The 12,862-nt window shown below is 37.6% G+C and overlaps 1 protein-coding gene and 1 non-coding gene across 3 annotated transcripts; both read right to left on the bottom strand.

Moving 5' to 3' along the window:
* Positions 1–861: 861 nt before the first annotated feature.
* On the bottom strand, positions 862–944 carry trnal-cag (transfer RNA leucine (anticodon CAG)). Its single transcript has one exon. It is a non-coding gene; the product is annotated as a tRNA-Leu (tRNA).
* Positions 945–4,200: 3,256 nt separating this feature from the next.
* LOC128508762 (adipose secreted signaling protein) lies at positions 4,201–12,579 on the bottom strand. Of its 2 annotated transcripts, none has more exons than XM_053480236.1 (6): positions 12,495–12,579; positions 9,113–9,223; positions 8,707–8,843; positions 8,084–8,234; positions 7,246–7,371; positions 4,201–5,087 (listed from the first exon to the last, which is right to left on the bottom strand). In XM_053480236.1, exons 2-6 carry the CDS (start codon positions 9,129–9,131, stop codon positions 5,008–5,010), a joined length of 513 nt encoding a protein of 170 aa, XP_053336211.1. In that variant the 5' UTR covers positions 9,132–9,223; positions 12,495–12,579; the 3' UTR covers positions 4,201–5,007. The 2 variants fall into 2 exon arrangements, with proteins under 2 accessions (XP_053336211.1, XP_053336212.1); XM_053480237.1 differs by having other exon boundaries at positions 9,113–9,226; positions 12,495–12,571.
* Positions 12,580–12,862: the final 283 nt, after the last annotated feature.

Here is a 12,862-nt window from a genome sequence, read left to right as displayed (position 1 = left end):
TGATGGACTCAAATTGATCCATGATCCCTGAAATGTGATAAAGAGGCTCAACACCATAGTATTAGAAGCTTCCCCATATCATGATGCTTGTGCCTCCATGCTTCACCGTCTTCACAGTGTACTGTGGCTTGAATTCAGTGTTTGGGGGCCTGACAAACTGTCTACGGCCTCTAGACCCAAAAAGGACAATCTTGCTTTCATCAGTCCACTAAATATTGTCCCATTTCTCTTTAGGCCAGTCAATGTGTTCTTTGGCGGACTGTAACCTCTTCAGCACGTGTCTTTTTTTCAACAATGGGACTTTGCGGGGCTTCTTGCTGATAGCTTGGCTTCACATAGCCGTCTTCTAATAGTAACAGTACTCCCAGGTAACTTTAGGTGTTCTTTGAGTCAATGTTGTTATTCTTCGATCCATTCGAATGGTAGTTTTTCATTTTCTTCCTCATCCTTCTGGTTTTGGTCGCCACTTTAGGGCCTTAAATGATTTGGTATTATTTTCGTAGAGAAGTCTATCATTTTCTGCACTTCCTTGTATGTTTTCCAATTAAACTAATAATACATTAAGCACATTTTTTTATGTCTCCCAGATATATACCTGTAGGTAAAAAGGGACTGTGTCCTAAAGAACCGCACCTTTAAAACTAATAATCTTCACAGACTTACAAGTAAATAATGAATTTATTTAAACTTGAATAGTTTTTTTTAGTTAGTTCTTGTGTCTTTCCAAAAGCCTTCAGTCTTCTCAATAAAAAGGGACTGGACTGATAAGCACACAAACATATAATAATAATAATAATTTTATATATATTGTTGCCACTGTTATTATTGGTATTAAATATATATATAGTAATAATAAAGTATTGTCAGAAGTGGGATTCGAACCCACGCCTCCAGGGGAGACTGCGACCTGAACGCAGCGCCTTAGACCGCTCGGCCATCCTGACACGTGTACAAGGCCGACAGTAAGCGCTTATGATGTTGTTTAAAGAAACAAAGAGCGCTTGATCAGATAGCAGATTAACTAACATTACCGCTCTGCTTACATTTTTATCGACATGTAAATCAACGGAAAGCGTGGGTTAATCAAAAGGTTTGTAGGATATGCTTACAACTAAAAACTCACAGTTCTGAATATTATTTATAACCGAATCCGAAACAGCATTAGATAGTATTCTGGAATTCCTCAGAAAGCAATTAATTTCCAGTTTTATCTGTGATTTGTTGCAATGCGCATGCGCTGATATCAGTCGGCTGTAATACAAATATCTGTACACTAGGTGTCAGTATAAATAACACAAAAATAACAATTAAATTAGATCTGTTCGTAATCTGGCCCTTATGGAATAAGATCACTCAAATCCTTATGCTTGCCCATTTTTCGAGACTGGGGTAGCTGCATATCGGAGTAATGGGCGTGTCAAAAATGTAGGGGGCGTATCCAAAGGTAGGGGGCGTGTCGAAAGCTCTTCATGATTCAATGCTTCTAAAAGCCTGCTAGTTTACAATGTGATAAAACTTTCTGCACACTAGTGACAGTGGGCCTTACCGCCGCCATGTTCTTCCACGCTAAACTAAAGGTACTTACATATAAATAAGTTTACCGCTGATTGGCCAACGCAGAAGCTCCATTTACCAATGAGAAACCTTTCGACACGCCCCCGACCTTTCGGCACGCCTATTGCTCCAGCCTGCAGTTATCCCTACCTACACTTTTCTGCTTCCAACACATCAACTTCAGGAAAAGGGATTACTTACTGCCTAATATATCCACCCAATTCCAGCCACCACTTGAAAATGTAGCTACTGTGAGAAGGGACAGGTTGTGATGGCCAGACAACTGGGTCAAGGCAACTCCAAAACTGCAGCTCTTGTGTGATGTTCCCAGGCTGCAGTGTTTAGGACATACCCAAAGTAGGACATATCCAAGGTGGGAAAACTGATGCACATGGGCAGTGAAGGTGGCAGAACACACAGTGCATTATGATATTAATTACATCTAAAGATGCTTCTCCTTCATTCACCTTGGTGAATGTAGCCTTAGCCAGGAAGAGTTGATGTCATCAGGCGGTATCCAATGATTATTGGGTGTTTCAACCCTAAACCGCAACACCCTCAACATTGGTGGGTCAGCAGTGGTGGCCAAATGACTGCCCATCTACTCCCCCTGGCTTCCAGCTAACAGCATCCGAAACAGCATTAGATAGTATTCCGGAATTTCTCAGAAAGCAATTAATTTCCAGTTTTATCTGTGATTTGTTGCAATGCGCATGCGCTGAATTCAGTCGGCTGTAATACAAATATCTATACACTAGGTGTCAGTATAAATAACACAAAAATAACAATGGAATTATATCTGTTCGTAATCTGGCCCTTATGGAATAAGATCACTGTAAAAAAAAATATTTGTGCGTAAAATTTTAACTAAATATTGTCCAATTTATTTAGAAAAAAAGATTTGTGTATTTGTGTGTAATTCTGTCTTTTGTCTGAGTTGGATTTTAAAATCTACGGCCACGACAGCTTACAGATACGAGATTTTGCGTGTTTGTTACAATACAACTCTGAAATATACAAAACTCTTTACAAAAACTCCTCTGAGAAATTTGAGAAATTACGCACACGAATGCTGTGTGTTAAACCACTGGCAAAAATACGTCATCACGTGTGGCATCAGCCACATGCACAGGCATTACTATCCGAGGGAAGAGGAATCGATTCGCTCTCTCATCGTCTCAGGTAAGTTTTTTTCACATATTCGGACATGTTTAAGAGAAGTAAAATTACAGAGATGTTTTAACTATAGTAGGTAAGGTTTTAGGAGTTTAAAACGGTGGCGGTGCGCATGCGCCGAATCGATTCCTCTTCCCTCGGATAGTAATGCCTGTGCATGTGACCTTGATGACGTATTTTGACAGTTGTTTCACATCTTTTTTTTACGCACGAATATTTTTGACAGTGACCTTATTCCATATATGATCTTATTCCATAGTTCTCCTCAAAATCACTCAAATCACTTATGCTTGCCCATTTTTCAAACCTGGGGTAGCTGCATATCGGAGTAATGGGCGTGTCAAAAAGGTAGGGGGCGTGCCCAAAGGTAGGGGGCGTGTCGAAAGCTCTTCATGATTGGTTGCGCGCGCTGCCTGCTAATATTAAACGCTATTGTTCTTTCTAATGCGTTTAAGTAATGCAGCCAATACAATCCTTCATATTAAAATTCCATTCTTTTAGTGTAAAATATCAATATTACAAATATTCCTTTCTAAACATTCCACTGCGTTGCCACGGGTTACTGACGTCATCCATCGTTTGAGTCATGGGCGTGGCTAGAAGGGATATATAGCTCCGACCGGAAACTAACAATGAGATGAATTGTTATACGTATCGGATCATTTTTCACGTCTAAAACTAATCAGTTATTCAGAATGTTTTGAACTGACAGTTGTTTTTCTGTGGTTTTACTAAAAGTGCATAAAAACTAAAAACACATTGCCTGATAAGGACAGATATGGTTCAAAAAACACCAGAATAAGGAGGAGAGTTTAGTGACCTTTAAAGTGGCACTAATTTAGTAAAGAGTCAAGGCAACTCCAAAACTGCAGCTCTTGTGTGATGTTCCCAGGCTGCAGTGTTTAGGACATACCCAAAGTAGGACATATCCAAGGTGGGAAAACTGATGTACATGGGCAGTGAAGGTGGCAGAACACACAGTGCATTAATATTACGGTGACAAAAGGAAGATCTAATCAATATTAAACGGGTGGTCAGAATGTCAGAACTGATCAGTGTATATCATTAAATCACACAAAACAGCAGCAGAACACTCATAATGCACTTGCAGTTGGTAGGAAATAGAGAATGGCATCATTTCAGGAAGAAAATTATATTTATATATATATACTGTACTGTTGTTTGTAAATAAAAATACAAATGACTGCGGGACCGAGCGGTAAAATGCACAGCATTAGTTTGATAGTTGGATTACATGGATGGATTTTCACTTCATATAATGTTAACTGTGAATTATACAGAGATGATTAAAAAAACAAACATTTAATACAATCATTTTTCAAACTGTCAAAATGTACAGCTCATTTAAATGTATCATATACATCTCTCTCTCTCACACACACACACACACACACGTTTCTTTGATTTAAACACTTTATTCAGTATATATTCTAAATAATACACTCTTGATTGATGTAAATATCTCTTTTATAAAGTTACATTTCTGTTTATTAATTAAAAATTAAATTACATCTTTGCTGGCAGTTTATGGGTAGAAATAATAAGAAAGACATTACTAATAAATAAAAAACAAAAACAAAAGCATTGCTTGAACTAAACTGTGAGATTAAGACATAAACTTCTACATTCTTTTTGAAAGAGTTTGAGCGCGTGATGTGTTAGCGTCTGTGTTAGCGTCTGTGTGACAGCATGCATTCTTTGGAGTTTGGCTTTTTCTAACTAGCTTTTAAAGTGCAAAACAAGTGCACATGAGAATAATAATAATTAATATCTTGTGATACTTTGTAATATGTTGGTATTTCTGTGTTTAAACGATTTAGTGCAGACTTCTACTGCATGCAGGAAAATGTTGAAATCCTCAGATCTGCCTGAAAGACCTCAGTCACGTCTCAGTGACCTCACTACATTAAAGACTGACTGCCTAAACAGGAGAGGAGTAAATCTCAGTCGCAAACAAATAATTCATTGACTCAAACACTAACTTGCTGAAGAAGAGAAGAATTTTGGAAATAATTCATTGATTAAAGAGTTATGGCAGACATGCAGTACTGCAAATATGGTACAGTTTACAAACTCCATGGTCAAGTTTTCTTTAAAACATTTCAAAAGTAATTCAGACCAGATTCATACAGGACAGTATGTATCTTAAACCTGAAAGATCAGGTGCAGCTGATATCCACATTCAGAGTTAGACATGATTGATGCGATCTGAGTCATTTATTCCTTACAGACCATCTTCAAGCAAGGAACAACTGCTTAAATCTTTTTTTTGTCATTGGTTTCAGTTCCCAAACAGCGTATTCCCTCCAGAAGCATGGGTGTGCCGTGATGGCGATCTGAAAGACAGAGACTCTTTTATTAACAGTCATTTACTAAATGTGTGTAATTGTTTGTGTAAATCAAACTTTAAAAAAAATGTTTTAAAAACAGATTTTCTTGGTGTGTGTGTATGTGTGTGTGTTGAGCAGTGTTGGGGGACGTTACTTTTTAAAGTAAATAATTACAATACAAAATTACTGTCTTTAAAAAAGTAATCAGTTACATTACAGCGTTACTTTCTGGTAGAAGTAACTAGTTCAGTACTTTTCCACTGCAGAAAATAAAAACTCCTTTGTGATTCCTCATGCATGTTGTTTTAGTCAAGACCTTTATAATTATTCTACCATCATCACTCAGTCAAGTTTGGCCCATAATCTGTTAACTACTAATAGCCCTATCTCACCTACTAATACCCCTATCTCACCTACTAATACCCCTATCTCACCTACTAATACCGCTATCTCACCTACTAATCCCCCATCTCACCTACTAATACCCCTATCTCACCTACTGATACCCCCATCTCACCTACTAATACCCCTATTTCACCTACTAATACCCCTATATCACCTATTAATACCCCCATCTCACCTACTAATACCCCTATCTCACCTACTAATACCCCTATTTCACCTACTAATACCCCCATATCACCTATTAATACCCCCATCTCACCTACTAATCCCCCTATCTCACCTACTAATACCCCTATCTCACCTACTAATACCCCTATTTCACCTACTAATACCCCTATATCACCTATTAATACCCCCATCTCACCTACTAATCCCCCTATCTCACCTACTGATACCCCTATCTCACCTACTGATACCCCTATCTCACCTACTGATACCCCTATCTCACCTACTAATCCCCCTATCTCACCTACTGATACCCCCATCTCACCTACTGATACCCCTATCTCACCTACTGATACCCCTATCTCACCTACTGATACCCCTATCTCACCTACTGATACCCCCATCTCACCCACTAATACCCCTATCTCACCTACTGATACCCCCATCTCACCTACTAATACCCCTATCTCACCTACTGCTACCCCTATCTCACCTACTGATACCCCCATCTCACCTACTGATACCCCTATTTCACCTACTAATACCCCTATATCACCTATTAATACCCCCATCTCACCTACTAATCCCCCTATCTCACCTACTGATACCCCTATCTCACCTACTAATACCCCCATCTCACCTACTAATACCCCCATCTCACCTACTAATACCCCCATCTCACCTACTAATACCCCTATCTCACCCACTAATACCCCTATCTCACCTACTAATACCCCTATCTCACCTACTTATACCCCTATCTCACCTACTAATACCCCTATCTGACCTACGCGGTTTTGCGCGGTGGCTGTAAGTACGGTTCATTATGATTCACGAACAGTGCCTAATACCGCTTACCACTGCATAGGTGAGATAGGGGTATAACAGCAGGAATAACAGGAGGGGGGCATCTTATTGGGGGCGGGGCTTGTAGAACGACTTTCACACACACAATAATGGAATGCCTGGAATGCCTTTTTGAAAATATAACTAAATAACTCAGGACTTAAATGGCGGACCTAACGTGTTAGATTACTCTAACGCCTTTGTAACGCGTTACACCCAACACAGGTCTTGAGTAATGTTTATCACCAGTAAATTGCCAAGCATGTGCATGACACAGCTGATTTGCATTTAGTGAAACACTTTCAGCGTGACATGAAGCTATTCAGAAAGCAACAAAAAAAACTTGTCACTTTTCGGGTTTCCTGCTCATTACTTTATCTTCCACTGCATAAATGTACACTTTTGGGAGCATGAGTAACATGCAAGCTCTCACTTGTTCCAATGTCCTTGTGTAAATGCTCATTCAAATGATTAACAGACTGTACATATCATTTTGTATCCCGCTTGTTAAATGATGCGCTGTTACAGACGATAGTTTCTAACCCATTCATCCTGGGATAAAGTGGCAGGTCATGGTGGAAACACTGGGCACACACTCAGACGCACACATGCAAATTATCTTGCACCATATTATTTATTAAATATGCTGAAATATTCTGTAGTTGGTATTAAATTTATTTTAGAAATGATTATTTAACTTGACTGAGCTTGTAAACACAAACAGGTGTGAAAGCACTTTTATTCTCACCCATCACTCTGGCCTGTACTCGGATTTTAACGCTGCTGTCTCTCCTGCTTCTGTTGACGAGTGTGAGCTCGTCTTGCACCACTCCTTCCTGCTGAGCATTGTACTCACACACCACCTTCACTCCTCCTACAGACCAGGACCGGGGAGTAGAGTTGAAGATGTGCGAGGTTGTGGAAACAGATACGACCAAGATTTAGGCAGACATGACAGAGAAAGTACAAGGAAAAAGATGACATTATGAAGGCTGTGGGTGAGAGAATGAAATTGTTATTGAATGGTGCCCCCTGGTGGTACTCAGAGGTACTGTTAAAAGTAAACCGATGACTTTTCAGTAAGAATGCTGAGTGATGAAATGGGATTAGAGCTACCTGCTCTCTACAATATGATTAAAATGATTAAATGTATGTAGACAAATGATTTAGACTTAAACATAAATTTAAACTGTTTCCTTTAAAGAACACGAAATAAATAATTACTCATTCGTCCTTGGCTTAAAACATGGCAAGGTCAACCCGGATGGGATGCGAACCTGGCACAGGTGCACACTACAGTATTTCTGAATATTACAATAAAAATTTAATAGCACTTGACCTTTTTATCGGTATTTCATTTTTAAACCTATTTATTTAATATTAATGTACTACAACTGATTAGAGCACCCACTCCTCTGCTTCCTGTGTCACAGTTTGAGATCCACTGCAGGATGTATAAATAATAAAACACATAAAATGCAAAGAGAAAGCATAAGAATGAGAAAATGAATACAGTGGAGCTAAAACCTTTCCTATGCATCATTTCTCCGGTGATTGTACAGTAGTGACACTGAAAGCGGCATTACCTTCTGGCCGGGGTATGATGCGGGTGGCGCGCAGGCGTGGTTTGGGCATGGTGCGTAATGCCGGGGAGAGCGAGGTGTCTTTTCCGAGGGTGGGGACTTGCGGGATCAGGAACACAATCTCATATTTATGTTGGATTTTCAGGAATCCTGCCTAAACACAGATGTTAGAGGTTTATAGTGAGGACGGAAAGATAATAAAACAATATGAATCAATCGAAGCACATATTAAACACATGCATAAATCTCATGCGGACAGAGGGGTGCAAAGTTCGAAGAGTGCTAATATTTAAAAGGAGTTTTAAAGGATACAGATGTTTTTTTTAAAAAAAGAGAGAGAAATCTGAAGATGTTGGCTGTAAAAAAAAATCTATATATGCAAGGATTAAAATGTACTTTAGTAGAACGTTACTTGATACACAGGATCAGGTGTTTATGAGTGAATTGTGAATAGTGAATTGAGACTGCACAAAGGATTGTGGGAACCAAACTCCCCAACCTTGACCTTTAGTTAATGCTAGCCATCTTCACAAGAGAGCTAGCAACATCATCAAGGATCCAACCCACCCAGGAAAAAAACAGCTTTTTTTAACTAGAGATACAGATCTGTGTGTAACGAGGGTCACCTTGACCAGGTAAGCTCCATCAGGCTCTGCTACAGCGGTGATGACCTTGTCCTGCTGCGTGTCCCCAGCGCTCTCACTCAAGACATCGTCCTCCATCTCGTCTGGGAAATGGACGCCTCCACCTTTAGACGTGGAGCCTGTTGGAGCGACAGAACATCAGATAACAAGATGAGACGGAGCAGTAAGTGGGAGGGGAAAAACACAGTGTGGGTGTGTGACAGGAACATAGAGCAGGAACAGAGCACGAGTAGCTCCGCGTTAGAGACCATTGCAGTTCCAATTAGATAAGAAACATTAAAATAGATTAAATTAAGAAGTAAAATTTTATTCTCGAATAAAAATTACCTACGAGGCCAAAAATACACAGATGACCACAATGGTTTGTTAATGCCACACACACACTTACTTTTCCTTCCTGTTGCCATGTCAACAGAGGACTTAAACGGGTGTAAGACGGGTTGTGGTGTTCAGTGTCAGCAAGACATTGTTGCTAATGACCGGCGTCCACCTCGTGTCCCTGCTGACACAAAACAGAGGATTTAAATTCACTTCCTGTTCTGTTCTTTTTGAACAGTGTGTTTTTTAAACCAGGCATCAATTTTTTATTATTGAATTCAATTTAGTATTTCGGCCGAGCAGTCGCATCGAGGTTACATCTCTTTTAAAGTGAACCCTGGCCAGGAAGGTAGCACCAGACACACCTAACAGCATTCACACAGAGAACATGAGAAATAGCGAGCATGCAGAATGGAGCTCCCTATGGCGAGAGGAGAAACAACAGTCATATTTAAAGGATTTACTTAAAAATGATGAATTTCATAAGGATGGGGCAAGAAAAGAAAGTAGCTGCGAAAATTAAAACTTCACCTATTATGCAAAACTCACACATCGAATCTATTTCGTGTGTAAAAAAACAACAACAACATTTCAGCCAATAAGTTTATTCTCCTAATGTGACCTCATACAATAAGAGCCCGTCCCGTGACTTGTCTCCTAGCTCTGCTGTCCTCTGGAGGGGCGTGCTCTCTCTTTGAGAAGCTATGTGTTAACTTGTTACTTGTTAAAGAAATGAAAAAAAGATAAAACCCGTAAATACATTGCAAAGTTTAAATCAGACAGTTCATCAGAGAGAAAGTGCAGCAGGAGTCTAAATGGTCCATTTCACCAAGTTTAACTCAGGTTCGTCTTCTAAGAACAAGCTCTCACCAGTGACCTGCATTACATAAAGCTCTTTATTTCCTTCTCTGATGAAACTCAGAATGCAGAAGGTCACGTACTGTAAGTAACCCTGTAAACAACTCCGCTTACCAACTGGCAGCAGTTACAGTACTGTAGTGCTGGATCGTAAAATTATATTATAAATTAAAATTCATTCGTTTATTACACAAAAAGTTTAAGTTAAAAGTTTAGGAAATTATATCCATACGTATATAATCAATAATCAGTATTAGTATTTTATGTTCCAAACATCACTGTTGCCCCACTGGCTCTTATTTATATTTATATTTATAAATCATCCTCATCATCATTGTCATGAAGTTGGGTTTTTGTCCTCCTACTGAGGCTAATAATAATAAATTACTCATTGCACAACATGAGCAGTTATAATAATAATAATAATAATAATAATAATAATAATAATAATAATTGTTCTTTGTCATTTATTATTTTATTTTGTATTATTATTTATATATTTTTATTATTTATTATTTTTATGTTTTATTTTGTTTTTTATATTGATTTTACTTATTATTATTAGATTCATTAGATTATATGTATCTCATTATTACTTTTATTATATTTATGTGAAGCACTTTTGTGTACTTGTTGTTGTTGAAGTACAGGACAAATAAAGTTGAGTAATACTATTAATAAAAAACCCTATATCATCATTTTCATATCCTTCCTTAATGTTAACACAACCTGAACGAGCAGCAGTGTGTGTGTGTGTGTGTGTGTATGTGTGTGTGATATGTAAAATGTACTGACTCAGGATTCTGCAGCATCTCATAAATAAATAACTGACCTTGTTCCAGATGACCTCTACCCCGGCTTATCCTCTCCTCCTGCAGCGCTTTAATCCAGTGGAATGTTACCATATTTTTATTACTATGTAATAAAATATATATAATAAATATTGAAGCTCAATTGAACTTTCCTGACATTTTCCGTTTGACATAATTAATAAGAACTGCTTTTACTGAGTAAACACTGATGTTTTACATCAACAGAGTGTAATCAGAGTGTTTAATCGGTGTTAATGCACTGTGTAGTCTGGTCATGTGTCGTTTAATCAATTCCCAGTGTGTATCTCCAGTCTGAGGAAGCGGATTTAGATCCTGATCTTTGCTCGGGGAAATAAAAAAGTATAAATATCTATAAAATGTCTATAAAATGTCTTTTAGGCTTTAAGAGGAAGGAGAAAGAGAAGCTGTTTATAGCTGCTATAACGTAAGAGACAACAGGAACTAAATGATTGTGTGAACATTGAATGCAACCATAAAGTTTAAAAGAATTCATAAAAAAAGTGAAAAAAGAGTATTCAAATAGAGAAATAAAATATAAAATAAGAGAAATTTATACAAATATAGAAAAACTTTTGCTGGTACGAAAATTTGCAATACTGTATGTATAAAGTTAATAATAAGAATCACAACAACACAGAGCAACCGTGTAGATATTTTTAACCAAAGTTTTTTCCATATTTGATTTTTTAAATTTAAATACTCCTTTTTTTTAAATAAAGCTTTTATAAGATTTTCACTGCTTTTCATACTCTGTATAGCTGTGTATGTATGAAATAAAATTCGAATTAGTATTTGTTTAAAAAGAATAATGCTTTAAATGAATAAAACGTTGTAACTGCTGAGTATTAAAGGGAAAACAACAACACCCTTAAAACCCAAAGAGAAACAGAGCATGGGTCAGTGAAGATTAAAAATATATGTGTGTTTATATGGAAGCCTTGAATGGAAAGTTGTCGTTACTTTTATAATGAGTACATTTTATTACTACGGAAATATGGGCATGATGTCGCAAAAATTTAGAACTTTCAAAATGAGCACATTATACATTTCTTTTGTCATAGAAACACCGAAAACAAGAATAAAATCATGTGATCATGTGTATCTGTGCTATTTCTTTGCCCATGTGACCCATTTTTTTTTAATTGCTTAGTCATTATTAATATCGCACAATACTGAGCCCATATATATGTTTATTTGAAATACAGGAAAACAAATGATGGCTTAAATCTTTTGAGTTGTTGTGGTCATGGAAGGTAAGAAATAAATCGTGACAACAGTGTTTTATTCCTGAATTTATATGATTTTGTGAAATTTATAACAGAGGAAAAGAGATCGCAAAATACTTTTAATGACACTATAAATATAAATTATGAATAAATAACAAAATATTAATCATATTTCTCTAAAGCGTTTTTAAAAAGCCTTTGTAATGTAGTTTTGTTTTTGCAGCAAATGAAAGAGAACATTGGGGCATGAGGAGAAGAACAGATGAAGAATCAGCATGATATTTATTTACACATACACACACACACACACACACACACACATACACACACAAATATGCCTATTATTATTATTATATATATATATATATCTGATTTGAAAAACCAAGAGAATAAACACACTCTAAACTTAAGAGTTTAGCCTCAAGGTGGGTGTATTTGATGGGACATCGTGTTCCCACACACACACACACACACACACACACACACACACACACACATTTTCTATAATGCAGGTTTAGAGAAAAAACGCACAGACCTGTGTGTCGGGAATCTCAGACTCTCTCTCTCTCCCTCTGATGCAGAAGGACAGCTGGTGTGTGTGTGTGTGTTTGTTTGTTTGTGTGTGTGTGTTTGTTTGTGTGTGTCCTGAGGTGTGTCATCTGTTTCTGTCCTCCTTGACGCAGATGTGCAGCATCCTCAACACGACACATCAATCACAGCCCTGCACTTCACCCATTGGTCGAGTGGAGCTCACACTAAGCCCGCCCCCTGATCTCACCGACAGCCTCTTTTAACACTGTACCTCCTCATTATTATATTAATAATCTTAAATTAATTCAATAATAATGTCAACAACTCTTGTGTCTTAGATAAAAAAACAGTTTTAACAGTATTTACTGCACA

This window comes from Clarias gariepinus, chromosome 20, assembly GCF_024256425.1.
Source record: "Clarias gariepinus isolate MV-2021 ecotype Netherlands chromosome 20, CGAR_prim_01v2, whole genome shotgun sequence".
In the NCBI taxonomy this organism is placed as follows: Eukaryota; Metazoa; Chordata; class Actinopteri; order Siluriformes; family Clariidae; genus Clarias; species Clarias gariepinus.
Note: the sequence above shows the minus strand (reverse complement) of the source record. Positions and strands in the feature narration are given on the sequence as shown.

Excerpts from the sequence above, each read along its gene's own strand:
- LOC128508762 (XM_053480236.1), bottom strand. Across the intron at positions 8,235-8,706 it reads ATGGAGCTTACCTGGTCAAG|GCAGGATTCCTGAAAATCCA; the intron begins GTGACCCTCGTT and ends ATCTGTGTTTAG. Across the intron at positions 5,088-7,245 it reads AGTACAGGCCAGAGTGATGG|ATCGCCATCACGGCACACCC; the intron begins GTGAGAATAAAA and ends TCTGTCTTTCAG.